Genomic DNA, 22,355 nt, shown 5'->3' with positions numbered 1-22,355 from the left:
TGACCAGAACAACTATAGAGGAGGAGAAGTTTATTTGAGGGCTCAGGATTTCTAAGGTTATTAGTCCACAAAGGTCATCTCCATTCCTTAGCGCTCTAGTGAGGCAGAACATCATGGCAGAAAAGGGTGGCAAAGGGAAGCAAGCAGCTCACATGATGTTTAGGAAGCAGAGAGAAACTCCACTTTCCAGATACAAAATATATACCCCATAGCCCCATACCCAATGAACCACTTCCTCCAGCCACACCCCACCTGCCTCTCTAGTTACCACTCAGTTAATCCCACCAGGGATTAATTCACTGATTAGGTTAAGCGTATAGCCCAATCATTTCTCCTCCAAACCTTGCACTGTCTTATACATGAGCTTTTGGGGGACACCACATCTAAACCATAACACCCTTTCTCTTGGGAATTCTTCTCTTGGCATCCTTGACATTGTATCACTATGCCACCGTATTTTTCTACTTTTTCTGTTTCAGACATAGGCTTTACCTCTTGTTCTTACCATCTTCAAATGTAAGCATTCTCTAAATTGACGTTGTCACTTTAACTAGACTTTCCCCTGGATCTCCCATCTTTCCATTGTCTTGTTTGTAGCTGTCAATCATGTAGCTCATAATTCCAAATCTATACTCTTTAGTCCCAAACATTTGGTCCTAATTTTCAGTAGTCTGTCTACTATTTCTTGTGGAGAATCTAAGACCTGAATATCCATCCTTCTAAATAAAAGGCTACTTTCCCTTCTTTTCAACCCATTCCTTCCTTATCTTACTTTTTGAGAGGCTGATAATTGTTGGCAAGCCTCAAATTTACTTAGATTTAAAACCATATTCATTTTTCTTAAAGTTAATTTAATTTAAGGAGATAAGAGTAGATTATTATAGAAAATGTAAAAAAAAAAAAATCAGAAAATGTCATCCCAAGATAGTTCATCATAGTCAATATTAAAAATTTAAAGCCTCCATCATTTTAAACCTTTTTCTCCCTTGCTTTTTTTCTTAGTTTTTATTTTTTTGTTCTATTAAGTTATGCATGATAGTAGAATGCATTTCGACACAGCATACACAAATGGAGTATAACTTCTCATTCTTTTGGTTGTAAATGATGTAAAGTTACACTGTTCAAGTAATCATATATGCACATGGGGTAATAATGTTCAATCATTCTACTATCATTCCTAATCCCAAATCCCCTCGCCTCCTTTCACTTCCCCTCTGTCTAATCCAAAATACCTCTATTCTTCCCTAGCCCCACCCCCTTAATGTGAATTAGCATCCACATACTAGAGAAAACATTCAGCCTTTGGTTCTTTGTTTCCCTTCTTTTTCATGTCACTAAATGCTACCAGTTCTTCATAATATCCCATATATCTGCTTCATTCTTTCCATCCCTAATGCCACCACAAAAGCCAAGCTCTTTATCAGTTTACACAAGATTAATCCAATAATTTCACTACGACTCCTCCATCTAGTACAATGGTTTTCAACCTTGGCTACACACTGAAGCCATCTGGAGAACTTTAAAAATAACAATGTGTGGGATCTACATTTAGAGCTTATGATTGTATTAGTATGAGGTTTCTATACAGTAATGGTTAGAACCAGTGTCCTGATACAAGGTTTTCAAATGGTTTAACAATCATCTGGGGAGCTTCATAGTCTTATAAAATGGATTTGGAGTGGAAAGTGCAATCAATTTATTTTTATAGGTGATTAAAATATAAGTGGCCCAAAGACCTCACTGTAAATAGGGATTTTCAATCTTCAATGGGAATATGATTAAGATTGGGGTTTTACTAGAGTACAGATTCAGTTTCAGCTGGGCCTAAAATTTGGTCTGAATTTCTTTATTTGTAACAAGTTCCCAGATGATCAATGCTAATACCATTCTGAGGACCAATCTCTGAGTACCAAGTCTCTTAATAAATACTGCTTTACAATTATCCCATTAAAATCTATTCCACATTCCAACCATTAGGCTAATCTTTTTGTTTTACCTTTTAAGATACTACTTTTTCAATCACAGTGTTTCATTGGCTTAATTTTCTGCAAAAGAACTCCCAAATCTTTGACCCTGGCACTCAGTAGTTTCTGTTTGGTATCGTCTCTATTTTCAAGTCACTTATTATTTCTCCACCAAAAAAACTTCAATCTGCAAATGTTTGAGACCTAGGACAGTGCTTCTCAAACTCTACCATGCAAAAGAATCAGCAGAAGAACCTACCAAAACATTCCTGGAATCCTAGAAATTTTGCTTTGGAATTTGGAGGTTCAAGAAATTGTATTTATCATACGATCAGAGTAGTTACTGATGCTGCAGGTCTGACATTTACATTTTGAATAGCTTCCTCCAAATACTTAATCTGAAATCTTACCCTCTCAAATCTTACTACTACAATGAACCCCTTCCAGGTGTGTGTAATGCCTTTAATAGTCACTGTCTTAATATAGCCCTTAGCACATCATAATATTTGGGAACAATGATGAGATCATAACTCTTGAAAAAAAATGAGAAAACTTGAGACTCAAACAGATAGTTACTGAGTTACAGAGCTGGGACTACAATTCTTGCGTTCTTTTCAGTTTTAAAACTCCAGGTGCTAATAAAAAAACACAAAATAATTAGCTAAACTCTTCAGTCAGTTCTGTAAATGGTTATTATGGCTTTTCAGTGAACCGGTGAAACACTCTGATAGCTGCCCAAGTGTCAAACAGGCTCTCTGCCTATGGAAGGGAAAGTATGCCTTACCACCTTTGTTTTTCTAGTAACCTCTATTTGATCTAAGCAGCTATACTTACAGCTCCCAAAATAAGCAATTAGGGAATGTATCAGAAATATATAAAGTAACACTCATTTTTAAACATGCTTTATAGATAGAGTGAAGCACTATCAAAAGCAAAAATCTGTTATAGTCACCAACTACTGAAGTGTTGAGTCATCTTGCCTTATGCAGGGGCCAGTCCGCTGCCTGTTTCTGTATAGCCCATGAATTAAAAATGGCTTTTCCATTTTTTAATGGTTGAAAATGAGTCAAAACAAATATTTCAGGATATGTGCAAATAATCAGAAATTCAAATAAAATTATTTACTATCTAGGTTTTCAGAGGGGAGGAAAAAAAAAACCAGCTTACAAACCCCTGAATTCTTCTTTGGTATATGAAAAATCAGAATTAGAGGAATTTATTTTTAGTTTATCCTTAGTAAATGTTTATTATGTAAGCATTTCCAGTTTTCAAACCATTTAAAACTACCACAACTTTTTGATTACTTTTAACTCATAAATAATTTTAAAGAATGAGTATTTGTGAAACACCAGATTTTCCTGTTTAAGCAGTTCTAAAAAATACACCAAAGTGAAGATTTAACACAAATCACTTGGTATTAGAGAGTGAACATAGAGATAAAAAGAAGGTGCTGGCTGAAAGAAACAAGAGGTCTACTCTGTCAGTGAATCATACTGGTTTGGTGCAGGCAGTGGGGGTTGGGGGTTGCTGCAAGGAGAAAGAGAAAGAAAATAAAGAACAGACCAAGGTAAGTCCAGGTATTATCAAGACTGGTTGGTTATTGGGGAGATTAAGAGAAATAAAAAGTTAAGAGGAGAAGCTAGTAGGTAGACAGTGCAGCTTCAAAAATGTAAAATTTGAGAAACTGTTGGAACAGCTATATCAGGAAGTCAACCAGGCAGCAATAGCACATGAGAAACTTCAGAAAAATCAGGGTTGGCCATCAGAGACACTGATATGTGACACTATATACATCCAGTGATACCTTCATACCTAGGGGTTCCCAAAGAACTCTATAATTAAGAGATTTCAATTTTATTTGTACGTGTGAGGAGGCTATTATGGACCACAATTATTATAGAAAGGAGGAGTTTTAAAATAAATAATTCATTTCCATGGTTCAAAATGGTGAGGCACAGAAAACTTTATATTATAAATGCATCTATGAAATTGTCAAATACTAACTTTATCAAAGCTGTTCTTAAATAAACATACAAAAACATTTCAACAACTAGAAAAGATATATTTTCATAAATATAAAAATATAAGTCTGTACATTTTAAAAAGGGGTTGGTCTTAACCTTGGGAAAAAAATAATCTCCTAATTGTAATGCCTAGACACCAAAAATGGGAAATATTTTACTACAGTCATGATCTAACAGAAAATTAGTTATAAAAGGGGTATTTGAAGTAATTTTAAAATTATTTACCCCAACCAGCCAAGAGGCAACTATCACAGAGATTGAGTGACTCACACAGTCTCATAGTTACTATACCAAGATTAGATACCAGTGCTTTCACCACAAGGTAATACTTTAGTTTCATGAAAAATTAATAAATATCTGGTGACACTATTTCACTCAACTCCAACTTTTATATCATGCTTAATTAACAATGAGCGCTATGAAAATTAAAAAGCATCATACAAATGTTAGTTATTATCACTATTTTTCTTATAGTTAAAGACTAACAGATGTATAGAAAGAAGTTTAGAAAAAAATATTTAAAGTACCCTTCATAGTAAATTTTTTAAGAGAAATCTAAACCTTTCCTGTGTCATCAAAATAGTGCAACATTACCTGAAGACTAATATTCTAAAGAATTATAGTTCATAGTAGGTTACATATTACAATGTATTTATTTTATGCACTTACACAAGAAAACACAATAGGAACTCAGGAGATTAGTTAATCAAAAGTAAGTAAGGGCCTAAGTCTGGGCAAGGAGAGTATAGTCAAATAATGTAAATTAAAGATAAGCTTTATATGGGCAAAATAACATCTGAAATGAGTACTAGAATGAATGTAGGATATTCATAAAACTATATTTGGAATATTTTATATTAAGTCAAAAGAATTCTTCAGAATACAGAAAAATGAAAACAGTCATCAAATGCTGGTGTGGCTTATGCAATGATATGATCAAAGAGTTAAAATATATATTCTCTCTCTCTCTCTCTCTCACACACACACACACACACACACACACATCAAAATAAACCTCACACTAATTTTCCTTAATAAACAAAAAATAAAGGTGGTAAAGGTACATCATTGTAAAAATACTTCAAAATCAACAACTACTAAAGCAATGATATTGACAAATTTTGGAAGCAAGATACTAAAACAGCCTTTTAAAAGCATTATTATTACTATCAAGAATAAGCTATTTTCTACCCAAGTCCATTTGAGAAATATGATGCAGATAAATCAATAATGGTGAATCACTACAGCAGGGATTCTTTCATAGGAGATAAATATGAGAACAATATCTACAAGGCTTGAGCAAAAAAAAATTCTGCTATTAGCCACTCCCTGCAAAAAATCCAGGATATCCTTCCACTACACTGAATCAATATTAGCACTGCTTGAAAGAATAATCTCAAGTTAATGACTGTCACTCACTAACTAGTGAGCAAAGGTGACATAAACACAAGAAATAAAATGATGAAGATTTTAAAAGATTAACAAGTATCACAACAGCAGTAAATAAAAGACAAGTTTATAAGAGTGCTATTAGTGAAAAGAACTGCCTCTTCAGATATACTACAGGAATTGTATAAGTGGCTGTAATTCTTTAACAGAATACATTCAATATTTTTGATATATTAATCAATTTAGAAGTATAATGTTAAAGAAACATTAAATTTAAAATATCCAGATATACATAATTTAATCCCATTAGGATCAATGCTTTTCCAATAAAGACACACATTTTTAGAAATGAAAATACTCTGATCCAACCTAAAATGCTCCTCCATCATAAAACAACTTTATGAGCTATACATGGAATGACATGAATGGTGGTAACTGAGAAAAATCTGTTCTGATGTATGTATAGTAGTGATATCATAAAAGTAATGGTTTCTTAGGTTTAGCTAAGATCCCATGTATATAGACGATTGTATCTAAACATATTGTTAGATATTTTATATATATTAGTAACATATATTAGGTATATATATATTAAATACATGTTAAAAACTCAAATGTAATGTACTTAAGAGCACTTTAATGCAGACCAAATATAAAAAAGTTTAAAAACAACAAGTGCTTTTAAAGATTCAATAAAAGCATTTATTCATGTTTATTTATTATTTGTTCATGTTTATCCCTTGCTTATTAACTGATCGATTCTAGAAAAAAATACCTATAGAGCCTACTTCTCAATACTGCCATATCTGACACGTATAAATTTCATAAATTGGCTACAAAAAAAAAATCAGCAAAAAATCAGAATGCATCTTGACTAAAATTATTACTCTCAATATGACAGTGCTTAATTGATGACTACTTTTATTGGTAAATTTTTAATTATTCTTGATTCTAGTTTATTTAAAGGGTTGACTATTTAGCTGTGGGTTTTTCCCTGGTAAAACAACATTAAAATAAAGTTAAAGATGATTTTTTAACTTTAAAGGGCCCTGATTCTTTCAGAATGAAAAAAGGGACAAAAATGGCTAGTTTAAATATTGTTACCACAAACAAAACAAACCCTTATTGTTAAATATTAACAAGATACAAATTTTATAATTCAGAATATTAAAAGAAAACAAGTTTTACCTCTACACAGGCTTTCATCCCTGAGGCAGCAGCATAGTGAAGGGGTGTGTTTTTCTTGTTATCAACAGCATCGATAGCTGCTCGCTCATATTCGCCTTGATCAAGTTTTGCCCCTTTCCATCTTAAGATCATCTGCAGACAATCTGCTCTTCTGAAATCATCTTCCACGGGGCGTGCTAAGCGCGGATGAAGGGCTCCTTCAGATATCATAATTTGAGGTCCCATACACAACAAATGCATAGATGTTTCATTGTGGACATTCCTTTTATTTGGATTTCCATCTCTACCAAAAAGAAAAGTCCTAAAATGGAAGGAAGAATGAAAACCACCTGAAATATATAAGAAATCACTAATTTAACAGATAAGCTCAAAATCCTTTTTTTTTTTTTTTTTTTTTGATATTGGGGATTGAACTCAGGGGCACTCAACCACTAAGCCACATCCCAGGCCCTATTTTGTATTTTATTTAGAGACAGAGTCTCATTGAGTTGCTTAGTGCCTTGCCTCACTTTTGCTAAGGCTGGCTTTGAACTTGCCATCCTCCTGCCTCAGCCTTCCAAGCCACTGGGATTACAGGCGTGTCCACTGTACCTAGCTCAAAATCCAATTTTTGAAGTGTCTGGTTCACAATAAGTTGAAGGACTGATTCTTACAATTTCAAAAATCTTCATTCTAGAACAATAATACTAAAATTAAAAAAAAAAAGAATATATAGTGCTTGCTAATAAAAAGAGAAGGAAAGGGAAAATGAAGGGGTAGTGGATAAAAAGGAAAAGAAAGAAGAAAGCAAAGGGGCAATTAATGTCAATTACATAAATGTCTTAGAGTGCCTTAAGAAACTATATATATATATACACACACACACACACACACACACACACACACATTTTTTTTTTGCTGCCCTCCCCTATCACACGTATTTACTTAACAATCATGGTGACAACTAATATTAAAAACACAAAATCTATAAGTCTTAAGACTAAATTTTTAAATCTAGGAAAAATTTTCTCTACCTGAGGGTCATCAAACTAACCTTTGGAATAAGGGAGCACATATTTCCAAAGTATCTAAATTTGCCTGAGCTGCTGTAACAAAAATACCATAAACTATATGGCTTATAAACAACGAGCATTTATTTCTCACAGTTGTAGAGATTGGAAAATCCATGATTAAGGTGTCAGCAGTGTCTGGTAAGGGCTTATTTCTCAGAGAAGTTTTTTTGCTGTGTTCTCACGCAGTAGGAGGGGCAAAGCAGCTGTCTGGGGCCTCTTTCATTTGGGCACTAATCCTAACCTCATGACCTAGTCATTTCCCAAAAGCCCCAATACTGTCACCTCAGGGGTTAGGAGGCAAAAAGACAACAGCACATGGTATAATACTTCTGATGAGAATTAACTTGTAGTTGTTTCTCAAAGACCAACATCTAATTTGATGGTGGGAGATTTTACCAAAGACAGGTCTGAGTAAGCTGCCTTAACTACTGTCAAACTTGGATCTACAAGTTATGCCTCATTCCTAATTTATTCATAAACTAGGGTCCTAAGACTAATAATTGAGCCAATTTGGTGGCTATAATAGGATACTGGAAAATGGGTTGGAAAAGACTTGCTATAATATAGGCAGCCTATAAATTTACTCTGAAATGGGTATACAAAGTCCCACATCTGAAGATAAATGCCTGCATTTACTGTCTCCACTGACCAAGACTACCTAAAAGCAAACCCAACCTTACTTAGAAGTTTCTTTTTTACAATAGGTTGTCTTTCCCTAGTTGAGATCATTAGGCTCCTCTTATCCAAGTCCAGAACAGCAAAGGGAAGGGAAAAGAACTAAATCCTGAATCCATTACATTTGAATTGCTTTTAGGATAGTCTAGCAAATACATTGCTCTGACAGGGGAAAAAAAAAAAACCTGACCATAAAGGAACAGGCATACTACTCGATTAGTAGTAGTTAGCCAAGTTGGAAAGCTCTTGGGGGCGGGGGGGACTGAATAAGAGGTCCAGTCTCAAGCAGAATGACCCAGACAACTTACTGAATAACTCTGAATATGTCAGCTTTACCATTCAAAACCCTAGAGAGCTCATCAGTGTGGTCCTTTAAAACTAACAGGGTTTTTAAAAACTGCATTTATTAGCTTGTCCTGAAAGTAGGCACGAGTTCTCTGGAGCAGGAAAAAAATGAATTATTACTACACTTGTAAGAATCATGTCAAATTCCTCATATCCCAATTTTCCCACTGGTGCAATGCAAAAAGACAGATAAGATGCCACCTTGCATGTACTAGGATTTGCCTTATAGGTGAGTGTGGCAGGATAATGCCTCTACCTCAAAGATATCCACTTTCTAATCCTAGGAACCTGTAAATATGTTACCTGAAATGATAAAAAGGAACTCTGCAGATATAATTAAATAACCAATTTGAGATGAAGAAATTATTCTAGATTATCCAATGGGCCCAATGTAATAAAGCATTCTTATAAAAGAGAGAGACAGAAAGGTGTATGCTTCTAACTTTAAAGATGGACGAAGGGAACATGAGCCAATAAATGTAGGCAGCTTGTGGAATCTGGAAAAGGCAAGGGAAGGGCATAAATTTCATTCACAAGGCCTCCAACATTATATCTAATCACCTCCCAAAGGCTCCATCTCCTAATATCTTGGGGTTCAGGATTTAAAACACAAATTTTAGAAGGACACAAAAGGAATACAGCCCTGACAACCTAGAGTTTAGTCCAGTGGAACCATTCTGACCTTTATATCTCTAATGTAATAAAATTTTGTTGTTTTAAGCCATTATATTTGAGGCAATTATGACAGTGGCAATAGGAAACTAATACAGTAGGAAGCACTGAAAATAAAAATCTGGGAGGTTATATAGTAACATCTGTATAGCAGACCTCCTCCCCTCTGGAGATGCAGAGAATTCAACCTATCCCTCAGCATAAAGAATGTCTTAGGGGACAGACCCTGAGCTGTGACCCTCTAGATTGTAAAATATGTCTCTAAGGGAAAGGAAAGATCAATAATTTGATTTTTACAATTTAGGGAATATTTCCATGATCTCAGTTCTCATCTACTCCTCAACCTCTTTCAAATATAAGTATCCTTTGGGAGATAAATCTCTCTGGAGTTCTCAGTCTCTATTCAGTCATGATGCTTCCAAGGCTCAGCTTTTAGCCTAGGTCCAAAGTTTCAGTGAAATTTGCTCAGATTTTCTCTCCATGCATATTTTCCCCCACAGCTCCACACAGCATTTATAGCCTTTCAGGCACTCATAGTATTCTACAATGCTTGTTTTGCTGTTTCCTAGGAATTGACCAAGACTACCTAAAAGCAAACCCAACCTTGCTTAGAAGTTTCTTTTTTACAATAGGTTGTCTTCCCCTAGTTGAGTTGACTACTTTCTTTTTTGTCCTCACATAGCATCCTCATTGCATAACTCACTTCATTCTATTGTAGTTACTATTTTTATATATCTGTTCTCTTCTTTCACTTAGTTTATAGGCATGTAAGGCTGAGCCTATATCCTGCTCTTTCTTGAATCACTAGCAGTGTCACACCTATAGTAATTTCATGATATAATTTTGACAGATAAACAGAATGCATATTAAATTTCCATGATCCAGATCAGGGACATGGGGTTGGAGAGCTCTCAAGTTGGCAGTATATAAAACTGATTAAGAACACAGTATCTAGTACCAGACTACTATATTTTAATCATAGCTCTATTGATTTCTTTGTGTGAGCCTCAGCAAGTGACATAATAGCTCCTAACAAGTAATATATGATTCAGATTCTTTGAGTAAACCTACTCCTGGAAATGTATCTTAAATAATTTAAAGAAGTAAAAATCTAGGAACACTGAAGATTCAATAGTATTATTCTGAATAGAAAATCTGGGAAATACTTAAATATGTGACAAAAGGAAAAACAGGAAATGAAAATCAAGGTATTGCCTACCCAATGGAAAATTAAAGTTGCTAAAAAGTCTACCCCAAAACACTTATAGCTAAATGAAAGTATAAATAAATAATTTCAGTTTCCATCACAATTCCCTGAATATTTATGGATAAAAAGTAGAAGAGAACATAGAATAATAAACAGTTGTTTAAAGGAAAAAGAAACATGGATAATTTGTCTTATTATGCTACTATAATGTTGCTCAGTAGTTAAAAAATATTGTTCCTTATACCAATAGCTAATGATGAAATTTCCATATCTCCTTGTATTTATGATGATTATAGTAACTAAAATTAAAACCATAATCTCAAAATAAATACCTCTTCTAGGAGGTATTGCCATCAACAAAAAACATCCACTTTCTTAAAAATTTAATTTAGAAATTATTAAAATTCATATTCTACAAAAAATTTGAACACATTTATCTCTCCTTTTCTATTCCCTTTTCCAATATATCAGTTATTCTTTAAGTTTTCTTTTGAAAGAAATCAGGTTATTATCACCATGAAATTGAACATAAGTTGGAAGAATGTCAGTCAATATGTAAGCTTCAGATACACTCCTTTCTGTAACCATGTTGGTAGTTATGAAGTGTTTCCTATCACTTGACTATAAGGTTAATTCTGGAAGAGAGTTAGGAGATGATTAATAGAAAGGTGCACTGAGTAAAACACTAACCTGGAAAAAAAATTCCTTTCACTTGACTTAATAACCCATCTAGAAGACATAGGCTTTTCTAGATTCCTTCAATGTTAATTCTCAAAGTCAGTTAATAACTGTTACCTCTATTTATTTTACATTAATTCTTAACTTCAAAATGACTCTATTCTTATCACTTTACTGAAATTTTATTCTCTCATACTACCAGGAATTTCCTAAAAGTTAAATTCTTTGTCCTTGTCCTTAATTTTACTTCTAAACCTGAAATTCTTCTTATTACCTTGCTTTCCATAACCACACATCTTTCAATAATACTCAATTTTTTTTTTTCAGCACAACTTTACTTTTACCCTTGGCATTGGCTCCACTTCCAATCCCTGCTTGAAGAAAATAAGACATTTTTTTACTCCATTTTCTTCTCCAAATAAATTCAAAGAGTACAACCACTTTCAGAGCCATTTAACCTTCAATGGCTAAATACCCTTTTTGAATTAAGTTTGGTCAGAACTCAAATGATAGCAGTGGTGGCAGAAACATACTTTCTCTCAAAAGGTTTTTACTATTATTTCTGTGGTAATTTTTAATGTTCTGTCATCCTATATGACTTTTCTTCTGACCTCTAAGCCATGTTCTAATTTCTTATATGCACTTTCTCTTGCATATTTTGCTATCATTTTATATTTAACTGAGCTTCCTTCAAAATCAGTTTTCTCCTTCACAGCCTCACATTTCTTGCAATAATCCCATTTTCACAGTCAATAATGTATATTTACACCTTCAAATCCTTTTAAATCTCCTCTTTTGTACAACAATGATTGAGTATTCATTATTTGCCAGGTACTATTCTAGAAATTAAGCATATTATAAAGAAAACATAGTAAGGTCTTACCCTTAGGGATATGCATGCAAACTAGGGGGTAGGAGAGGAGGCTTGTATTTTAATTCATGTAAAAATAACTTAATAACTCCTTAAACATAAAAGAGTTTAAAAATATAGAAATCATTAATTGGAAAGTATATTTTAATGACTCCTCAAAGCTATAGACCTTGATATTAATATATGCTTAGTAAAAACAGACTCTATTGAAGACTTCATATTTTATGAATACCCAAAGACAGGTCTCTTTTATTTCCAAAGAAGCTGTTCTATAGAAGACACAATAATGAATCACATACCCAACTTAGAACACAATGGCACCGAAGTCCATGCATGGCCTTTTGCTACATTAAGCAGTAACTTTGAGTATGAATTTATTTCCCATAAAAAAGGCAGGGTGGTGTAGTATGATGTAAACATACAACATTTGGGTACAGAGAAAAATAGGTGCAAACTAGCTACTGAACTGTAAATTCCTCTTTTTGCCATATTATTCTGCCTAAGAAGAGAACAAAGAGATGAATGCTACTGCATGTACCATAATCCTAAAGGAAGTGTGGATAAAAATCAAGCACTTATCCCAAATTAGTGTGGCTAAAAATCCTTGGATAGGTCTATCTTTGTCTACATATATGTGTCATGGTTAGGTAGAACTCTAGCCAAGATAAGCAAGAGTTTACATTGAAGTAGCAGGCAAGCACACTAGATTATATGAGGCAGCATGAGAAAATAAATGCTATCAACTTGTTAGAAAGTTAAGCAAGGTTAAATCCAGTGCAGTATTTGAAGCTACTTAATATACAAATAATTAAAAGAGTTGCTATTTTATTTAATGCTGAAGAACACATGCTCTTTAGCCTCATTCTACATGACATAAAAGTATTAAGAAGAGTTAATTCCTTATTCTGAAAGCAATCATTTACAATAATAATATGAAAAATTAAAAAGCAATCTATGGAATGGGAAAAAATATTTGCAAGCCATATATCTGATAAAGGGTTAAAATCCAAAATATATAAGTAACTCCTACAACTCAAGAGCTAAAACCGACCTGATGTTTAAAAATGGACAAAGGGCCTAAACAACATGTTTTAAAGAAGACATACAAATGGCCAACAGGTGCATGAAAAAATGCTCATTATCACTAATCATCAGGGAAATGCAAGTCAAAATTACGATGAGGTGTCACTTTATGCCTATTAGAAAGGCTATTAACAAAAAGTCAAAATGTAAGTGTTCGTACGATATGGAAAACAGATGTACACTGCTGGGAATGTAAAATGGTATAGTCAGTATGGAAAACAGTATGAAAGTTCCTCAAAAATTTAAAAATAGAACTTTATGATCCAGTAGTCATACTTCTCAAAGAGGTATACGCATTCCTGGGCTAACTTTAGTATTTTTCACAACAGCCAAAAAACAACCTAAATAGCCATAAAGGATGAATGGACAGACTATACATCCTCTGTAAATATATACATACATATCTACCTGTATGCTGGCTGATCAGGAGGTTGAGGCAGGAGGATCACAAGTTTTAGGCCAGTCTAAGCAACTTAGCGAGACTTTCTCAAAAGAAAATAAGAAAACTGATGAAAAAGTAGTTCAGAGGTGGAGCATTTGCCTCGAATGCACCAGGATCTCAGTTCAATCCCCAGTACCAGGGGAAAGAAAACAAAAGAATAAAATCCTGCCATTTACAATAACATGAATGAACCTTGAGGATATTTTGCTAAGTGAAATGAACCAGATATAGAAAAATAAATGTTATACAATCCCACTTACATATAGAATCTAAAAAATGCAAATGCAGAGACATAGAGAATAAAATGGTGGCTACCGGAGGTCAGAGGTAGAAGAAATGGAGAGAGGATGGTCAAAGGGCATAAACTTTCAGTTCTAAAATGAATTAAGTTCTGGAGACCTAATGTACAGCTTGGTGTCTATGGTTAATAATTATGTATTAAATAGGTGAAATTTGCTTTAAGAATAGATCTTGAGTACTCTCACCATACCTATAAAAAAAACGTTATTAGTGTGAAGAGATTGATAATAATTTGATTTGTAACTGATGATTCCATACATCAAAACTTCATGTATATTTTAATATTTTTTTGTTAATTTGTGAATATACATACATACAGTAGAATATGATTCAGTCTTTAAAGAGAATGAGTTTTTATTTGTCAAATATACTCTAATAAAACTGGAAAAAAATTGATTCGTATTTCTGAACAATCTAAATAAATTTCCAAAAACAAAAGGACACATAAATTAAAGAAGTAGGGTTGTTTATTCTTAGGAAAGAACAGAAATAAAATAATCTCTGATTCTAGTACAGTATGCTAAAAAAGCTAAAACAAAGAAATTACCAGTTAGTGTTCTTCAAACAATTAAGGAAAGAAAAAACATTTTAGGACTGGAGACTGAAGATGTAAAAATTTTAAGTACAATGTTAAGTATAAAGTATATGGTCAAATCATAAAAGTAATCCAGACTGGTAACTAAAAGAGAATATATAATCATGTTTACTGTAGGTTTTTAAATTTTCATTTAATAGAATGAAAACCAATAATAGGGTTAGACAGATATTCCTGCTTAGAAAGGAAACAAGAATATCAACTAGAAGAGCAAGTCTTAAAATTGGGTTCACAAGATTCTTTTATAATTTTAAAAAAATTACCGCTGGTTCCTGAGAGCTTGATTGTGGGTTATTTATTAATTTAAAAAAATCCATTACACATTAACTATATATAACACTTTAAAACAAAAAAAATAACTAAAAAAATAAATCAAAGAGTGACATTATGTGTTTATAAATTTCTTTTAAAGTCTGGTTCAGTAGAAGACAGCTGGATTTTCAAAGAATTCAATCTCTTGTAATATGTTAATTTGATTCAAGTACAGTATTTGCAGAAAATTCAGACTTTATACAGTTAGAAAAGAATTTTAAAAGTTGTCTCTTCAAATAACTATGAACATTTGTTTTTGATACTCCAAAAATTCAACGAGTCATATTACCATTGCCTTGATTCATCTAAAAGCACAAGCAGTTTTAACCCTCCATTTTTGCATTATCACTGCAAATGTCAACACAGTGAAAAAGACAAATCACATCTTAATATTATAAAAATGTTCTTGACTTCACATTCCTTTGAAAGAGCCTCAGGATACAGGAGTCCTAACAACACATTTTAAGAATCACCAGACTAAATGAGTATCTTTCATATAAACTAATAATTAAGAGCAGTGGCCTTCCTTCTCTCCTTCCTTCCAAATGGGAATCTCACTATGTTGCCTAGGCTGGTCTCAAACTTGTATACTCAAGTAAGCCTCCTGCCTCAGCCTCCCAAGTAACTGGGATTATAAGCATGCACCACCATACTTGGCTTTACATGATTTTCTTATATAATGTTTTCCAATTTATAATGTAAATCTGTACATTATACTACAAATGGTCAAAAAATATTTTGCTACTTGGTTTCTTCTGTGTTAAAATAGACACATTAACTCAGTAATAATAATATTTAAATATGTTTTACATTGGGACTATAAATAAATTTTAATTGTAGATAAGACCTGATGTTAAACATTACTAGAATATTTAATATTAGTGGGCTAAATCAATAGTTTTTTAATTTCACTGAAAATACTCAACAAAAATGTCATGTTAGAATGCCTTAGTAGATTAAGCAACTAATTGTTAAATTATTGAAAACAACACTAAGTGTTTACCATTGTATTTATGGTATTTACAATCTAGCAAAGAGGAGCTTACTAATGATAGTATGGTTTTAAATGCGAATTTCAAAGAATAAAAAGTATATTTCAGGTTCAAGTAGTTGGGATGAATTAAAATATAAGGCAGAAACCAAGTTAGAACTTAAAGGACAGTAATTAGAGAAGAAAGAACACATTTTAGAATCAAAAAGCAACAGGAACAAAGTTAAGGGTGGGGCAGTATAATTCCTAAAGCAGAAGGAATCAAATTGACAGTCAAGATCCTGTTAGAGAGTAATGAGAGATTAGATTAACTGGGTAGAATGAAGGCAGAAGTAGGGAGTGTTCTGGAAGGCAAACAGAATAATGAAGACAATAGGGCATTGTTATAACTTTCTCATAAGAAAAAGAACACTGAAAGGAAGACTAATCTGGAAATGAGATTATAAAAGAGACAGACTTGCAAAAAGATCATTTAAGTCAGATACCTTAAGTATTGAGAGAAAGGATTAATAAGGATGAACCAAGTTTGAGGCAATAAAAATGGAAAGAAGTAATCCCAGGAGATAAACTTAGTGAACCTGGTACTAGTACCATGTTAGGTTAAGTAAATTAAAGATGATTTTAAGATATTTAGGATTATGTAAATGAAATACTATATTTCATTCATCCTATGAAATCTGCCAAGGATCAAAATATCTTTATAGCAACAAGAATATATGAACCAACCTCACTATTTAAACTTCTGGTTTAAGTTAGATATAATCTTTCAGTTTTAATTTAGGTATGATAAAAAAAATCACAAATAATTTAGGCATATTCAGTTTTAGAAAGTTAAACCCACTGAAATACCAAAAAACATGCACATACCTGTATATATTTTCAATGATTACAGTTGCTTTCCCCTTTCACCAATTTGTTATCAATTGGTTTATAGTAATACTTACCCTAATATTCTATTCATTCCATGTCTAGCAGCATAGTGCAATGGAGTATTGTGCTGGTAGGGCTCCCCATAAGATGTATTTGGATCAAGGGATTCTTTTAACTGAGGATTGTTTTCATATATTTGGCAGGCCAGGTTTTCATCACCATTGATGAGAGCTTTACGGAATTTGGTAGTTGTATTTCCCATGTTTTGATTTGTTTTCTTTTCTAATAAGCAGTGGCACTTTTTTCTTTTCTCCGTCAGCCACTTCTTGAATGCTTCTGCAACATGATTCACATCCTAATGAAGGAAAAGTTATTCAAATTAGATTATAAAACAGTAATCACAAGCAGCATCTTAAAAAAAGTAAAAAAAACTTTGAGAAGCATATGTAAATGGCAAAAACAATGCTCCGTTTTATGAACTTTATCTCGGCTAAAAAAATCTCAAATTTTTAACACCGCCCAAATTAGCTTCTTTTTAAACTACAACATTTTCTCACAGAGACTGTTATGATTTGACAGACTGTACTATATAAGTTATCTATATATACAAGCTTTTCATGTTTCTTCTTCACATGGGCAGGAAATCAGCTTGACTGAGTTTTATGGTTGAATACACTTAAGTTTCCATATAAATCCTACTCAACCAATTTGTGGAAGAGTAAATATAAGAAATTTTGTTCAAGTAAGAATTACAAAATAGGTCTTAAGTTACAGTAAAGGAAAACAAACCATTCAGTGCTTATAATAACATCAAAGAAAGCTTTTTAAATGCAAATATAAGACTATACACTTACTGAAACTCAGATAATAACAGGAAACTAATAAAACTGATTATAGAAAGAACAAAATATTATTCTATCTTTATGATTAGTAAATATATTTCTTTCTACTATGAAGAATTCAAAACAAGCCTAAAAACATCAGATACTTATGCACTGTATTCGGAAAGAAGTTATAATAAAGATCATATGGGCATGTACTGCCAAAGCAACGTGAGGTGGGTGGTGTAAGGTCACGGAAACAAATACTGGAATTGAGATATAAAATACTATATTTGCCTACAATGTGTGATTTTAAGCAAGTTATTTACCCTCTAAAAGCCTCATATTCCCATTTATACAGCAAATAAATGACTGTTTATTAGGCATGACTACAAGGATTACAAGAATAACTTTATGTATTGTACGTAAGAGTTCTTGGTTAGTGTGTTCAATAAATGCCAGTTTTATTCCATTCCAATAAATCTTATTTCTAAATCTATTATTGAACAATGATTACTATAGTTTGAATATATCAAAAGACTCATTTAAAAAATATTTATATATGCATATATATTTTAAGTTGTCAATGGACCTTTATTTTATTTATTTATATGTGGTGCTGAGGATCAAACCCAGTGCCTCACAGATGCTAGGCAAGTGCTCTACCACTGAGCTACAACTCCAACCCCACAAAGACTTATTTGTTGAAGGTTTGGTCCCCAGCCAGTGGCACTACTGGAAGGTGATAGAAACTCCAAGACAGGGTGGATAGTGGGAGGAAATTGGGTCCCTAGGGGTATGACCTTGAAGTGGATATTGGGACCCCAGCTCCTTCCTCACTCTTTTTTTGCTTTCCCAGCATCATGAGCTGAACAGGACTCCTGCCACATGATCCCACCATGATGTACTATGTATGCCACCACAGGCCCAACACAACAGGACCAAGTAACTATGGACTAAAACCTTAGAAAAGCCAAACCAAAATAAACCTCTCCTCCTTTTAAATTGACTGCCACAGGTTTTTGTCACAGCAACAGAAGTTAACACATGATCAAAACTAGTGACCTGTATAAGCAAAAGGCAGGTATGAAAAAAAAAAACTATATGCAAAAATGGTGAGTATGGGGGCTGTGGCTGTAGCTCAGTGGTACAAAGCTTGCCTCGCATGTATGAGGTACTGGGTTCAATCCTCAGCATCATAAATAGATAGACAGACAGATAGATAGATAGATAGATAAATAAATTGTGTCCATCTACAACTAAAACAATTTTTTTAAATGGTGAATATGCATGGAGTTCAGTGTCTCCAGCACTGAATGAACAGGAGATAAAACTGAGGGTAGTTTAGGCCAGATAACCTGAAAAAAACAGATAAGTAAAACTTTTATGCAGGGTAAGGATATAATTATTTTATACTTAGAAAATTAACTACAGTGACAATGTAAAAGATGAAATGGATGGAATGGAGGGAAAAAAAACTTAAGAGACAGAGAATATAAGAGTCTACCATGTTACCCAATTAATATAACACTGGACACTAAAACACAACTTCAAAAAGTAAAAATAATATGTCAACACAATATTTGTATAGAGTAGTAACAATGTCAACAAAATGCAATTGAAAAAACAGAAAAAAAAACAAATGAGTTGTTTCTTTCAGTTTCTTATAAAATTATAACTCTCAACCTTGGCTGTGCATTCTAATAATCAGGAGAAACTCATAGTATTCTACTGCCTAACCTATATCCCAGACTAGTTAAACCACAGTCTCTAGGGGTGGTCCCCATGCATTGGTATTTAAGTTCCTTGGGTGATTTAAGTTCCTTGGGTACTGATTTTTAAATTTTAAACCTACAAATACATATGCATAATAAAATATTCTGAAACTACAAATAAAGAAAAAGGACCAAAGGCCCCTCAGTGTATTTACTGGAAGATAACCAGTTAGCATTGACAAATAATCACCCTATTTATCTCTGTGTGTATATTTATGTGTGTGTGTGTGTGTGTGTACACACACACACACATCAATTGGCTCATACTACATAACTTTAATTTTGTATTTAATCTTTCAGAGGATTACTAAAACTTTAACGTCCTACTCCTTTATTGTCTCATCTTGAATCAGAGGAGCAAATCCTTCCCTCCTACACCCTATACTTATCACAATGTACTACAGATACTTCTGGGATTTTTCCAGGACAGCCTGTATTTTATTTTCTTCCTCTTTTTAAAAGAATCTCGGAGTGATGTATTTATTCTTAGTGAAATAACTTGTGTTTGTTGTATAGCTCTAAGCATTTAAGATTTTATTATTCTTAATAAGAATTCCAGCACACTATTTCTATCTATAAAAATATGAAGGACATCATGTGGGTTATGAAGGGTCTTTCTTAAGACTTTGGAAACTTTTAGAAACTTTCAGTTGTTTTGGTCTTATCTTCCCTGATAGAATGAAGCTCAAATTACAAACATCTTCAACATTCTGAGTTAGATTAATAAATAACAAACTTTCTTTGATCTATATTAGAGTATAACTTTAGGGAAATGTTCCATGGAAAAAAAAAGGAAAAATAATTTGTATCTAAGATGTTTAAAAAAATGTAAGAAAAAATAATAACATGGGGCACTTAAAGTAACTTGGTACTTCTTAATAAAAAATTAATACTCTAAATGTGTATTGAATATTGCTGTTACTCATGTTGAAAAGCCTAGTGGCATTTTAGAAGCTTTTTCTGTGGTCTTCAGTTATTTTCAAGTCTGTTTAATTTAAAAATTGTGACCAACAGGCCTGAAATACACCAAGAAACATTATTTAAGAGTTGTATTTATTCTCAGAAGTCTTGCTTAGAAATTTGCCAGATTTGTCTTTTACTTTTTTACACACAACTATTATTGCCTGAAATGACTGTTCCCTCTTTGTCTGAATCAAAATCCCTAAGTAATAATCTCTATGAAATGTTATATTATACATATATGTACTATTAGATTTATACTATATTTCTTTTGGAAGTGTAATTACAAATAATACTGTAAAAATCAAATTCTAGTATATACGAAAACAACTGAATTTGCATACTGACTTTCTATTCTGCGAACCTGCCACTTTCACTTACTAGTTATAGGAAGTGCAAAAAAAAAAAAACTATAGATTTTTTGGGGGATTGCCTAAATTAAATTCACATAACCTATAAACACAGTCTTAGTCTTGCTTTAACCTGTACTCTTTTTAATTTCTTTTTTTTGCCCTACTGCATTAACTAGATGGATTTTAAAATTAGTGGACCAAAGTTTGGGGAGAAATAGGATAACTGAAAATACTGATATTATCTCTCCCAAGATATTCAATATAAAGTGAAAAAAAGTAATTTTGCAGTGGAGAAAGATGTGATACCACCTAACCAAGTTATCAATTCTAATACCTCCTGCAACATACTGACATCATAGACTCTGATTTTGATGCACTAAAAAAGGCAACTAAATTCCAAAGTATTCTCGTCAAAGGAAAAAAAAAAAACATAACCTCCACCTAAGTATGAGAAAATATTACTCAAATTGAGAGACATTCTACAAAATAACTTGGCAGTTAACAGTCTTTAAAAGTGTTAAGACCATGAGAGACAAGAAAAGACAACAACTGTTCACGGATTAGTAGAGACTAATTATTGAGACATGACAACTAAAGGCCTTGTGGAATCCTAGATTAGAGTCTGAAATGTCGGCGGGGGGGTGGGGGTGGGCAACAGACAATAATGGAAAACTGATGAAATATAAATAAAATAAATATAGTCATTCCTTAGTATTTTTCAAGAAACTTATTCCAAGATATTCCATGGGCACCAAAATCCACTGATGTTCAAGTCTCCTATAGGAAATGGCTCAGCATTTGCATATCATCTATGCACATCCTCCAATAATCCTTCCTGTAAATCACCTCTAGATGACTAGATAACTGTTTAGATACCTAAAACAGTGTAGATGGTATGTAAATGGATGTTGTTTATGGAATACTGCCAAGGAAAGACTTCATGTAGTATAGACACAATTTTTTTCCAATATTTTTGATCCCTGGTTGGTGGAATCTAAAGTTGAAGAACCCACAAACAGAAAAGGACAACTGTAGTTTAGTCAATAATATACTAGTGTTAATTTCTCAGTTTCGATAACTGAACTATGGTTATTTAAGATGTTAACATTAGGAAAAACTAAGTAAAAGGTGGAATAACAAAGGGAATAAAAACGTCCTAAATTCACAAATCCTTGAAGAATATAATAATAATATAATAAGAATATATAATAATAATCCTTGAAAATATAATACTAAGTGAAGTTAGCCAATTCCAAAAAACCAGCTGTCCAACTCAAGGTAAACAGGCTGTTCCATGAAAACTCAATTGCTATTTACTATTATTTTTGGTACTAAACATCTAATCTCTATGCAATCTTTTAACCCAGGGTATTAAGCTATGTAAAAATCACAAGATATACTGGCTCCTTTAGAACAGATTTTTCTTATAAGAGACAAAGGAAGATGGGAAGAAAACAATGTCAAAAACAGCCGCCTGCACTCATACATTGCTGGTAGGACTGAAAAATGGTGAAGCCAATATAGAAAGCAATATGAAGATTCATTGGAAAACTTGGAATGGAACCATAATTTGACCCAGCTATCTCACTCCTTGGTCTATACCCAAAGGATTTAAAAACAGCATACTACAAGGACACAGCCACATCAATATTTATTGCAGCACAATTCACAATAGCTAAACTGTGGAGCCAACCTAGATGGCCTTCAATAGATGAATGAATAAAGAAAATGTGGTGTGTGTGTGTGTGTATATATATATATATATATATATATATATATATATATACA

At 32.9% G+C, this 22,355-nt stretch overlaps 1 protein-coding gene across 6 annotated transcripts in view; it reads right to left on the bottom strand.

Moving 5' to 3' along the window:
• Ankib1 (ankyrin repeat and IBR domain containing 1) overlaps positions 1 to 22,355 on the bottom strand; it is a 125,593-nt gene that overhangs the window by 69,368 nt on the left and 33,870 nt on the right. For all 6 annotated transcript variants that reach the window (XM_048784605.1, XM_048784603.1, XM_015506728.2 and 3 more), the window contains exons 2-3: positions 16,733 to 17,013; positions 6,566 to 6,866 (exon numbers count right to left, since the gene is read on the bottom strand). In XM_048784605.1, the coding sequence (XP_048640562.1) occupies positions 6,566 to 6,866; positions 16,733 to 16,920 (489 nt within the window). In that variant the 5' untranslated portion in view covers positions 16,921 to 17,013. The remainder of the gene's footprint in view (positions 1 to 6,565; positions 6,867 to 16,732; positions 17,014 to 22,355) is intronic.

This window comes from Marmota marmota, unplaced genomic scaffold (genome assembly GCF_001458135.2).
Source record: "Marmota marmota marmota unplaced genomic scaffold, marMar, whole genome shotgun sequence".
Classification (NCBI taxonomy): Eukaryota; Metazoa; Chordata; class Mammalia; order Rodentia; family Sciuridae; genus Marmota; species Marmota marmota.
This window is presented reverse-complemented; position numbering and strand designations above follow the sequence as displayed.